The sequence below is a fragment of the Haemorhous mexicanus genome, unplaced genomic scaffold, assembly GCF_027477595.1.
Source record: "Haemorhous mexicanus isolate bHaeMex1 unplaced genomic scaffold, bHaeMex1.pri scaffold_280_ctg1, whole genome shotgun sequence".
Lineage (NCBI taxonomy): Eukaryota > Metazoa > Chordata > Aves > Passeriformes > Fringillidae > Haemorhous > Haemorhous mexicanus.
In genome coordinates, this window is record NW_026776107.1 from 1 (window position 1) to 12566 (window position 12566).

The window sequence follows — 12566 nt, forward strand, 5'->3', positions numbered from 1 at the left end:
CTCCCCCAAAATCCCCCATTTTTCCCCCCAAAATCCCCATTTTTTCCCCAAAAAATCCCAATTTTTTCCCCCCAAAATCCCCAATTTTTTCCCCCCAAAAATCCCCCAAATCCCCATTTTTCCCCAAAAAATCCCCATTTTTCCCGCCAAAAAAATCCCTCCCAAATCCCCCATTTTTTCCCCAAAATCCCCATCTTTCCCCCCAAAATTCCCCCCAAAAATCCCCCCAAAAATCCCCATTTTTCCCCCCAAAATCCCCATTTTCCCCCCAAAATAAATCCCCGTTTTTCCCGCCCCAAATCCCGCCGTCCCCTCCTCATTTCCCGCCAACCTCTTGGCCCCGCCCCCAGGTGCTGACGCGCCCCTCGGCAGCCAATAAGAACTTCCCGTTCCACGTGCGCACCTCGCAGATCGGCTCCGCCCCCGGCGCTGGGGGCGGGGCCGGCGGGACCCCGCCCAAATTCCCGCGCCCCTCCCCCACCGGGGGCTACGGCAACGTCACCTTCATCGGGGACAGCGTCCCCAACTTCACCGAGCTCTTCGCCATCCCCGCCCCGGGGCCGCCCGGCGTGAGTGACGGCCGAGGTTTGGGGTGAAAAAGGGGAAAAACGGGAAAAAACGGGGAAGAAATGGGAAAAAATGGGAAAAAACGGCCAAAAAATGGTGAAAAAATGGGAAAAAATGGGGGAAAATGGGGAAAAATGGGGAAAAACGGGGGGAAAGGTGCCCAAGGTCACCGAGCTCTGCTCCATCCCCGCCCAGAGTGAGTGGCAGCCGAGGTTTGGGGTGAAAAAGGGGGAAAAGCGGGAAAAAACGGGGGAAAAATGGGAAAAAACGGGGAAAAATGGGGAAAAATGGGGAAAACGGGGAAAAAATGGGGGAAAATGGGGAAAAATGGGGAAAAATGGGGAAAAACGGGGGGGACAGCGTCCCCAACTTCACCGAGCTCTTCTCCATCCCCGCCCCGGGGCCGCCCGGCGTGAGTGGGCGGCCGAGGTTTGGGGTGAAAAAGGGGAAAAATGGGGAAAAAACGGGGAAAAAATGGGAAAAAACGGGGAAAAAATGGGAAAAAACGGGGAAAAAATGGGGGAAAATGGGGAAAAATGGGGAAAAACGGGGGGAAAGGTGCCCAAGGTCACCGAGCTCTGCTCCATCCCCGCCCAGAGTGAGTGGCAGCCGAGGTTTGGGGCGAAAAAGGGGAAAAATGGGAAAAAACGGGGAAAAAATGGGGAAAAAAATGGGGGGAAAATGGGGGAAAAAATGGGGGAAAATGGGGAAAAACAGGGGGACAGCGTCCCCAAGGTCACCGAGCTCTGCTCCATCCCCGCCCCGGGGGCCGCCCGGCGTGAGTGAGAGCAGAGGTTTGGGTGAAAAAGGGGAAAAACGGAAAAAAACGGGGAAAAAATCGGAAAAACGGTGAAAAAATGGGAAAAAACGGGGGAAAAAATGGGGAAAAAATGGGGGGAAAATGGGAAAAAATGGGGAAAAAATGGAAAAAAACAGGGAAAAATGGGAAAATACAGTGAAAAAACGGGAAAAAATGGGAAAAAATGGGGGAAAATGGGAAAAAATGGGGAAAAAAGGGGAAAAAATGGGGAAAAGCAGGGAAAAAACGGAGAAAAATGGGAAAAAATGGGGGGAAATGGGAAAAACGGGGGAAAGAATGGGAAAAAAGGCCAAAAAATGGGAAAAAAACAGGAAAAAACGGGGAAAATTGGAAAAAAGGGGAAAAAAATGGGGGAAAATGGTTAAAAAATGGGAAAAAAACTGTGAAAAAATGGGAAAAATGGTGAAAAAATGGGAAAAAATGGTGAAAAAATGGGAAAAACGGGGGAAAATGGGAAAAAAGGCTGAAAAAATAGGAAAAATGGGGAAAGATGGGAAAAAATGGGAAAAAACGGGGAAAAATGGGAAAAAACGGGGGGGAAATGGGGAAAAAATGGGAAAAATGGGGAAAAATAGGGAAAAATGGGAAAAATGGGGAAAACACAAGGAAACAATGGGGGAAATTACCCCCAAAAATGGGGGAAAAGATCCCCCAAAAATGGGGAGAAAATCCCAAAAATTGGGGGTAAAATGGGGAAAAAATGGGGGAAAACGCCCCAAAAATGGGAGGAAAAAATCCCAAAAAATGGGGAAAAAATGGGGAAACAATGGGGGAAATTACCCCCAAAAATGGGGGAAAATACCCAAAAAATGAAATGGGGGAAAAGATCCCCAAAAATGGGAGAAAAATCCCAAAAATTGGGGGGAAAATGGGGAAAAAATGGGGGAAAACTCCCCAAAAATGAGGAGAGAATCCCGAAATTTGGGGGGAAAAATGCAAAAAAAATCCGGGGGAAAAACAGCAAAAAAAATGGAAATAATGGTGAAAAAATGGGGAAAAGAAACTGAAAAAAATGGGGAAAAATACCAAAAATGGGCGTGAAAAAAATCCAGAAAAATGGGGGAAAAAAACCAAAAAAAATGGAGGAAAATATCGCCCAAAAATGGGGAGAAAATCCCAAAAATTGGGGGGGAAAAATGGGAAAAAAATATCATAAAATGGGGGGGGAACAGCCCCAAAAAATGAGGGTGAAAAGTCTCCAAAATCCAGGGGGAAAATCCCGAAATTTGGGGAAAAAATAGCAAAAAAATGGGAAAAAATGAGGGAAAATTGAAAAAAAAAAAAAAAAAAAGAGGAATCAAAACCCTAAAAATGGGGGAAAAATCCTGAAAAATGGGGAAAATATCGCCCAAAAATGGGGGTGAGAATTCCCAAAAAACCAGGGGGAAAATGCCGAATTTTGGGGAAAATATGTAAAAAAAACAAAAAACAAAAAATTGGGAAAAAAGGGGGGAAAATGGGGGGGAAAACCCCAAAAATTGGGGGGAAAATGGGAAAAAAATGGGGAAAACACCATAAAAATGGGAAAATATTAAAAAAATGAAATAAATTTTTAAAAAGGAGGGAAATCCCCAAAATTGTATCTAAACATCCTCCAAAAATGGGCAGAAAATCCTGAAAATTGAGGGGGAAATGGGAAAAGAATTTAAAAATTGGGGGGGAAATAGGAAAAAATGGGGGGAAATCCCAAAATTTGGGGTTCCAGGGGTGGGGGAGGACCCCAAAATTGGGGTGAAAACCCCAAAATTGTGGGGGAAATCCCCAAATTTTTGGTTTTAGGGTGGGGGGGACCCCAAATTTTGAGGGGAAATTGCCAAAATTTGGGGTTCCAGGGGTTGGGGGGACCCCAAAATTCCCCCCAAAAATGGTCCCTCCCCCCCCCCCCCAGGTGCGGCCGCAGGTGGAGGAGACCCCGGCGGGGGGAGGGGGAGGGGTCTGGGCACCGCCCGCCCCTCCCCCACCCAAGGCGCCCCTCCCCCACGGGGGGGCCCCGAATATTTCAGCGTCCACTCGGGGGGGGGCGGCTCCTGTGACCCCCAAATTCCAACCCCAAAAAGGGACCCGGGGGACCCCAAAATCTGCCCCAAATTTTGATCCGGGGGACCCCAAAATCTGCCCCAAATTTGGCCAAATTCCCCCCAAATCCTGATTGGGAAACCCCAAAATCCCGACCCCAAATTTTGCCAAATTCACCCCAAATCCGGACCCCAAATGGGACCCGGGAGACCCCAAAATTCAGCCCCAAATTTTGCCCCAAATTTGGCCAAATTCCCCCCAAATTCTGACCCCAAATGGGACCCGGGGGACCCCAAAATTCAGCCCCAAATTCAGCCCCAAATTTGGCCGAAATCCCCCCAAATCCTGATGAAGGAAACCCCAAATTCTGCCCCAAATTTTGCCAAATTCACCCCAAATCCGGACCCCAAATGGGACTTGGGGGACCCCAAAATTCTTCCCAAAATCTGCCCCAAATTTGGCCGAATTCACCCCAAATCCTGATTGGGAAACCCCAAAATCCCGACCCCAAATTTTGCCCCAAATTCCCCCCAAATCCTGACCCCAAATGGGACCCGGGGGACCCCGAAATTCAGCCCCAAATTTTGCCCCAAATTTGCCCGAATTCCCCCCAAATCCTGACGAAGGAAACCCCAAAATCCGCCTCAAATTTTGCCCCAAATTTGGCCAAATTCGCCCCAAATCCGGACCCCAAATTTCTTCCCAATATTTGCCCCAAATTTTGCCAAATTCACCCCAAATCCCGACCCCAAATGGGACCCGGGGGACCCCAAAATTTAGCCCCAAATTCAGCCCCAAATTTGGCCAAATTCCCCCCAAATCCCGACCCCAAATTTTGCCAAATTCACCCCAAATCCCGACCCCAAATTTTCCCAAATTCACCCCCAAATCCTGACCCCAAATGGGACCCGGGGGACCCCAAATTTTGCCCCAAATTTTGCCGAATTCGCCCCAAATCCTGACGAAGGAAACCCCAAAATCTGCGCCAAATTTTGCCCCAAATTTCCCCCAAATCCTGACGGAGGAAACCCCAAAATCTGCCCCAAATTTTGCCCCAAATTTTGCCAAATTGCCCCCAAATCCCGACCTCAAATGGGACTCGGGGGACCCCAAAATTCAGCCCCAAAATCCGCCCCAAATTCTCCCTCAAATTTGCCCGAATTCCCCCCAAATGCGGACCCCGGCCCCTCCCCCCGGATTTTGCCCAAATAAAGGAAATTTTCCCCCATTCCCGAGGTTCTCTTTCCTTTTTTTTGACTTTTTTGGGGCTTTTCGACCCCAAAATTGGGGGAGGGGTCCTGGGGGGAGGGGATTTAGGGGTGGGGGAGGGGCCAGGATGCGTTTCCCACGCCCCTCCCCCACCCCCGTTGAGGTCAATGGGGATTTTTTGGGGGGTGGGGGAGGGGCGTGGTCAGGGTGGGGAAGGGGCGAGGCCCAAGGGGAGTTTCCCACGCCCCTCCCCCACCCCCATTTGGGTCCACTGAGGATTTGGGGGGTGGGGGAGGGGCGAGGCCCAAGGGGAATTTCCCACGCCCCTCCCCCACCCTCGTTCGGGTCAAATTTGGATTTTGGGGGGTGGGGGAGGGGCCAGGATGGGTTTCCCCACGCCCCTCCCCCACCCCCGTTGAGGCCAATGGGGATTTTTTGGGGGGTGGGGGAGGGGCGTAGTCAGGGTGGGGGAGGGTCGAGGCCCAAGGGGAATTTCCCACGCCCCTCCCCCACCCCCATTCGGGTCAAATTTGGATTTTTGGGGGGTGGGGGAGGGGCCAGGATGGGTTTCCCACGCCCCTCCCCCACCCCCCTTGAGGTCAAGGGGGATTTGGGGGGTGGGGGAGGGGCGTGGTCAAGGTGGGGGAGAGGCGAGGCCCAAGGGGAGTTTCCCACGCCCCTCCCCCACCCCCGTTCGGGTCAAATTTGGATTTTGGGGGGGTGGGGGAGGGGTCAGGATCAGTTTCCCACGCCCCTCCCCCACCCCCATTGAGGCCAATGGGGATTTGGGGGGGTGGGGGAGGGGCGTGGTCAAGGTGGGGGGAGGGGCGAGGCCAAAGGGGAATTTCCCACGCCCCTCCCCCACCCTCGTTCGGGTCAAATTTGGATTTTGGGGGGTGGGGGAGGGGTCAGGATGGGTTTCCCACGCCCCTCCCCCACCCCCGTTGATGTCAATGGGGATTTTTTGGAGGGTGGGGGAGGGGCGTGGTCAAGGTGGGGGAGGGGCGAGGCCCAAGGGGAGTTTCCCACGCCCCTCCCCCACCCCCGTTTAGGCCAATGGGGATTTTTGGGGGGTGGGGGAGGGGTCAGGATGGGTTTCCCACGCCCCTCCCCCACCCCCGTTTAGGCCAATGGGGATTTTTTTGGAGGGTGGGGAGGGGCGTGGTCAGGGTGGGGGAGGGGCGAGGCCAAAGGGGAATTTCCCACGCCCCTCCCCCACCCCCGTTCGGGTCAAATTTGGATTTTTGGGGGGTGGGGGGAGGGGTCAGGATGGGTTTCCCACGCCCCTCCCCCACCCCCGTTTGGGCCAATGGGATTTTTTTGGGGGGTGGGGGAGGGGCGTGGTCAAGGTGGGGGAGGGGCGAGGCCCAAAAGGAATTTCCCACGCCCCTCCCCCACCCTCGTTCGGGTCAAATTTGGATTTTTGGGGGGTGGGGGAGGGGTCAGGATGGGTTTCCCACGCCCCTCCCCCACCCCCCTTGAGGTCAATGGGGATTTTTTGGGGGGTGGGGGAGGGGCGTGGTCAAGGTGGGGGAGGGGCGAGGCCCAAGGGGAGTTTCCCACGCCCCTCCCCCACCCCCATTCGGGTCAAATTTGGATTTTTGGGGGGTGGGGGGAGGGGTCAGGATGGGTTTCCCACGCCCCTCCCCCACCCCCATTTGGGTCCACTGAGGATTTGGAGGGTGGGGGAGGGGCGTGGTCAGGGTGGGGGAGGGGCGAGGCCCAAGGGGAGTTTCCCACGCCCCTCCCCCACCCCCGTTCGGGTTAAATTTGGATTTTTGGGGGGTGGGGGAGGGGCCAGGATGCGTTTCCCACGCCCCTCCCCCACCCCCATTTGGGTCAAATTTGGATTTTGGGGGGTGGGGGGAGGGGCCAGGATGAGTTTCCCACGCCCCTCCCCCACCCCCATTGAGGTCAAGGGGGATTTTGGGGTGGGGGAGGGGTCAGGATGGGTTTCCCACGCCCCTCCCCCACCCCCGTTGATGTCAATGGGGATTTTTTGGAGGGTGGGGGAGGGGCGTGGTCAAGGTGGGGGAGGGGCGAGGCCCAAGGGGAGTTTCCCACGCCCCTCCCCCACCCCCATTCGGGTCAAATTTGGATTTTTGGGGGGTGGGGGGAGGGGTCAGGATGGGTTTCCCACGCCCCTCCCCCACCCCCATTGAGGTCAAGGGGGATTTAGGGGTGGGGGGAGGGGCCAGGATCAGTTTCCCACGCCCCTCCCCCACCCCCGTTTGGGTCCACTGAGGATTTTGGGGGGGTGGGGGAGGGGCGTGGTCAGGGTGGGGGAGGGGCGAGGCCCAAGGGGAGTTTCCCACGCCCCTCCCCCACCCCCGTTCGGGTCAAATTTGGATTTAGGGGGGTGGGGGAGGGGTCAGGATCAGTTTCCCACGCCCCTCCCCCACCCCCGTTGATGTCAATGGGGATTTTTGGAGGGTGGGGGAGGGGCGAGCGGTCAAGGTGGGGGGAGGGGTGGGGAGGGGAGGAAAGGCCGAGGGTGGGGGGAGGGGCGCGCGCTCAGGAAACGCCGAAACTTCCTCCGCGTCCCCAAAAACCGCATCCCCCGCCCCTCCCCCACCCCGCCCCGCCCCTCCCCCACCCCGCAGCCGCTTCTTGGGGACACCCGGGAGAGAGAGAGAGAGAGAGAGAGAGAGAGAGGGGGGGGACAGCGCCGCCCCTCCCCCACCCGGACCTGCACCCCCCCCTCTGAGCCCAGCCCCTCCCCCACCCTCGGACCCCTCCCCCACGCTTTGGGGGGCACCCCAGCCCCTCCCCCACCCTTTTTGGGGGGCACCCCAGCCCCTCCCCCACCCTCGGACCCCTCCCCCACCCTTTGGGGGGCAGCCCAGCCCCTCCCCCACCCTTTTTGGGGGGCACCCCAGCCCCTCCCCCACCCTCGGACCCCTCCCCCACCCTTTGGGGGACACCCTCGGACCCCTCCCCCACCCTTTGGGGGGCACCCCAACCCATCCCCCACCCTCTCGGACCCCTCCCCCACCCTCGGACCCCTCCCCCACCCTTTTTGGGGGGCACCCCAGCCCCTCCCCCACCCTCTCGGGGGCACCCCAGCCCCTCCCCCACCCTCTCGGACCCCTCCCCCACTCTCGGACCCCTCACCCACCCTTTTTGTGGGGCACCCCAACCCCTCCCCCACCCTCTCGGGGCACCCCAGCCCCTCCCCCACCCTTTGGGGGGCAGCCCAGCCCCTCCCCCACCCTCGGACCCCTCCCCCACCCTTTGGGGGGCACCCCAGCCCCTCCCCCACCCTTTGGGGGACACCCCAGCCCCTCCCCCACCCTTTTTGGGGGGCACCCCAGCCCCTCCCCCACCCTCGGACCCCTCCCCCACTCCGGGAATTGCCGGTGGGAATTCAGGTAAGGGTGGGGGAGGGGCGGTGGGGGAGGGGCGGGGGAGGCGTTTGGGGACACTTGGGGACACCTGGGGGTATTTAGGGACCTTGGGGACACCTTGGGGACACATCCTGGGACATCTTGGGGACCTCTTGGGGACATTTGGACACCTTGGGACCTTCTGGGGACACCTGGGGACACCTTGGGGACCTCTTGGGGACATTTGGGGACACCTTGGGGACATTTGGGGACACTTGGGGACATTTGGGGACACTTGGGGACACGTCCTGGGACATTTGGGGACATCTGGGGACATCTGGGGACACCTTGGGGACACCTTGGGGATGACTTGGGGACACCTGGGGACATTTGGGGACACCTGGGGACACGTCCTGGGACATCTTGGGGACCTCTTGGGGACGTCTGGGGACACCTTGGGGACATCTGGGGACACCTTGAGGGCACCTTGGGACCTTCTGGGGACACCTGGGACCTTCTGGGGACATTTGGGGACACTTGGGGACCTTGGGGACCTTGGGGACACCTGGGGGACATTTTGGGACCCCTCTGGGACATTTGGGGATGTCTTGGGCCACCTGGGGACGTTTTGGGGACATTTTGGGACCTCCTGGCCCACCTGTGACCCCTCCTGGGCCACCTGGGGACCTCCTGGGCCACCTGGGGCTTCTTCTGGGCTTCTTCTGGGCCACCTGGGTCACCTGTGACCCCTCCTGTCCCACCTGGGCACCTCCTGGGCCACCTGGGACCCCTCCTGTCCCACCTGTGACCCCTCCTGTCCCACCTGTGACCCCTCCTGGGCCACCTGTGACCCCTCCTGGGCCACCTGTGACCCCTCCTGTCCCAGCTGTGACCCCTCCTGTCCCACCTGTGACCCCTCCTGTCCCACCTGTGACCCCTCCTGTCCCACCTGTGACCCCTCCTGTCCCACCTGTGACCCCTCCTGGGCCACCTGTGACCCCTCCTAACCCACCTGGGAACCTCCTGGGCCACCTGGGAACCTCCTGGGCCACCTGGGCACCCCCTGGGCCACCTGGGGCTTCTTCTGGCCCACCTGGTGACCTCCTGGGCCACCTGAGAACCTCCTGAGCCACCTGTGACCCCTCCTGGGCCACCTGGTGATCTCCTGGGCCACCTGTGACCCTCTCGTCTGGGCCACCTGGGGCTTCTTCTGAGCCACCTGGGGACCTCCTGGCCCACCTGTGACCCCTCGTGTCCCACCTGTGACCCCTCCTGGCCCACCTGGGAACCTCCTGGGTCACCTTTGACCCCTCCTGGGCCACCTGGGAACCTCCTGGGCCACCTGTGACCCCTCCTGTCCCACCTGTGACCCCTCCTGTCCCACCTGTGACCCCTCCTGGCCCACCTGGGCACCTCCTGGGCCACCTGGGGCTTCTTCTGGGCTTCTTCTGGGCCACCTGTGACCCCTCCTGTCCCACCTGCGACCCCTCGTGGCCCACCTGTGACCCCTCCTGGCCCACCTGGGAACCTCCTGGCCCACCTGTGACCCCTCCTGTCCCACCTGTGAACCCTCCTGTCCCACCTGTGACCCCCTCCTGGCCCACCTGTGACCCCTCCTGTCCCACCTGGGCACCTCCTGGGCCACCTGGGGCTTCTTCTGGGCTTCTTCTGGGCCACCTGGGTCACCTGGGACCCCACCTGGGACACCTGGGGACCTCCTGTCCCACCTGGGGACCTCCTGGGCCACCTGGGGCTTCTTCTGGGCCACCTGGGAACCTCCTGTCCCACCTGTGACCCCTCCTGTCCCACCTGTGACCCCTCCTGGGCCACCTGGGCACCTCCTGGGCCACCTGTGACCCCTCCTGGGCCACCTGGGAACCTCCTGGGCCACCTGGGAACCTCCTGTCCCACCTGTGACCCCTTGTGTCCCACCTGTGACCCCTCCTGTCCCACCTGTGACCCCTCGTGTCCCACCTGTGACCCAACCCCCCACCGTCCCACCTGTCCCCAGGTGCGCCATGTCGGCCGCGCTGGTGCTGACCGTCTACATCCTGACCTTCGCCGTCGGCTTCCCGGCCAACCTCTTCACCTTGGCCGTGCTGCTGGCCAAATCCCGCCGCCGGCCACGCCCGGCCCGCGCCCGACCACGCCCCCCTCACCTGCCTGACCTCGGCCGAGCTCCTCCTGCTCAACCTGACCACGGCCCGACCTCCTCCTCCTCCTCTTCCTCCCGTTCAAGATGGCGGAGGCGGCGGCGGGCATGGCGTGGCCGCTGCCGGCCCGCGCTCTGCCCGGTGGCCAACTTCGTCTTCTACTCCAGCATGTACCTGGGCGGGCTCTTCCTGGCGGCGCTCAGCGTCCAGCGCTACCTGGGCGTGGCCTTCCCGCTGCACCTGCGGGCCCGGCGCCGCCGCCGCCGCCCTGCTGGCGCTCAGCGCCGCCATCTGGCTGCTGGCCTGCGGCCACTGCTCCGTCGTCTTCGTGGCCGAGTTCACCCGCACGGATCGGGATGGGGGAGGGGGGTGGGGAGGGGGGGGGGTGGGGGGGGTGGTGCCGGTGGGGGCGTTGAGTCCAAGAGGTTCGGCGCTGTCGAGCCAATGGCCAACCCCGCTGACCCCAAGAGGTTCAACCCCATTGACCCCATGGCCAACCCCGCTGACCCCAAGAGGTTCAACTCTGTTGACGCCATGGCCAACCCCATTGACCCCATTGACCCCAAGAGGTTCAATCCCCTTGACCCCAAGAGGTTTGACACCCTTGACCCCATGGCCTACCCTATTGACCCCAAGAGGTCCAACCCCGTTGACCCCAGGACCTTCAACCCCATTGACCCCATGGCCAACCCCATTGACCCCGTTGACCCCAAGAGGTCCAACCCCGTTGACCCCCTTGACCCCAAGAGGTTCAACCCCCTTGACCCCCATGGCCAACCCCGTTGACCCCAAGAGTTCCAACCCCCTTGACCCCATGGCCAACCCCATTGACCCCAAGAGGTTCGATTCTGTTGACCCCATGGCCAACCCCACTGACCCCAAGACCTTCAACCCCGTTGACCGCCATGTCCTCATGGCCAACCTCATTGACCCCATGGCCAACCCCCTTGACCCCAAGAGGTTCAATGCCCTTGACCCCATGGCCAACCCCATTGACCCCATTGACCCCAAGAGGTTCAACCCCATTGACGCCATGGTCAACCCCCTTGACCCCAAGACCTTCGACCCCTTGACCCCAAGAGGTTCAACCCCGTTGACCCCAAGATCTTCAACCCTGATGACCGCCATGTCCTCATGGCCAACCCCATTGACCCCATGGCCAACCCTGTTGACCCCATGGCCAACCCCATTGACCCCAAGAGGTTCGACCCCGTTGACCCCATGGCCAACCCCATTGACCCCATTGACCCCGAGAGGTTCAACCCCCTTGACCCCAAGAGGTTTGACGCCCTTGACCCCATGGCCAACCCCATTGACCCCATGGCCAACCCATTGACCCCATTGACCCCATGGCCAACCCCATTGACCCCATGGCCAACCCCATTGACCCCAAGACCTTCAACCCCGTTGACTGCCATGTCCTCATGGCCAACCCCATTGACCCCATGGCCAACCCCGTTGACCCCATTGACCCCAAGAGGTTCAACCCCATTGACGCCATGGTCAACCCCCTTGACCCCAAGACCTTCAACCCCGTTGACCCCAAGAGGTTCAACCCCACTGACCTCATGACCAACCCCATTGACCCCAAGAGGTTCAACCCTGCTGACCCCCATGTCCTCATGGCCAACCCCCTTGACCTCATGGCCAACCTCATTGACCCCAAGAGCTTCAACCCCAATGACCCCAAGACCCTCAAACTCAAACTCGTTGACCCCAAGACCAACCCCAACTTCTCCAAGACCCCCAACCCCAAACCCCCCAACTCCAATGACCCCAAGACCCCCAACCCCCAATGACCCCAACCCCATTGACCCCAAGACCCTCAACCCCAACCCCATTGACCCCAAGACCCTCAAACTCAAACTCGTTGACCCCAAGACCAACCCCAACCTCTCCAAGCCCCCCAACCCCAACCCCACTGACCCCAAGACCCCCAACCCCAATGACCCCAAGACCCTCAAACTCAAACTCGTTGACCCCAAGACCAACCCCAACCCCCCCAAGACCCTCAACCCCAACCCCAATGACCCCAAGACCCTCAACCCCAACCCCAATGACCCCAAGACCCTCAACCCCAACCCCAATGACCCCAAGTTCAACCCCATTGACCCCAAGACCCCCAACCCCAACCCCAATGACCCCAAAGTCAACCCCATTGACCCCAAGGTCAACCCCATTGACCCCAAGGTCAACCCCAACCCCAATGACCCCAAGTTCAACCCCAATGACCCCAAGACCCCCAACCCCAACCCCAATGACCCCAAGTTCAACCCCAATGACCCCAAGTTCAACCCCAACCCCAATGACCCCAAGACCCCCAACCCCAATGACCCCAAGACCCCCAACCCCAATGACCCCAAGTTCAACCCCAATGACCCCAAGTTCAACCCCAATGACCCCAACCCCAACCCCAACCCCCCCAAGACCCCCATCAACCCCACGACCACCCCCAACCCCCCCACCCCCCTCCCC

At 59.5% G+C, this 12566-nt stretch overlaps 1 protein-coding gene across 2 annotated transcripts; it reads left to right on the plus strand.

Annotated features, from left to right (window-relative positions):
• The first annotated feature begins 10515 nt into the window (after positions 1-10515).
• On the plus strand, positions 10516-12182 carry LOC132323070 (sporozoite surface protein 2-like). Of its 2 annotated transcripts, none has more exons than XM_059837881.1 (2): positions 10516-10807; positions 10887-12182. In XM_059837881.1, the coding sequence occupies exons 1-2, from the start codon at positions 10536-10538 to the stop codon at positions 11425-11427; spliced, it is 813 nt and encodes a 270-aa protein (XP_059693864.1). In that variant the 5' UTR covers positions 10516-10535; the 3' UTR covers positions 11428-12182. The 2 variants fall into 2 exon arrangements, with proteins under 2 accessions (XP_059693864.1, XP_059693865.1); XM_059837882.1 differs by having other exon boundaries at positions 10738-10807.
• The last annotated feature ends 384 nt before the right edge of the window (positions 12183-12566 follow it).

Coding starts and splice junctions, on each gene's coding strand:
- LOC132323070 (XM_059837881.1), top strand. CDS start 10,536: ATGGCCAACCCCGCTGACCCCAAGAGGTTCAACCCCATTGACCCCATG. Junction 10,808..10,886: donor GACCCCGTTGACCCCAAGAG/GTCCAACCCCGT, acceptor TGACCCCAAGAG/TTCCAACCCCCTTGACCCCA.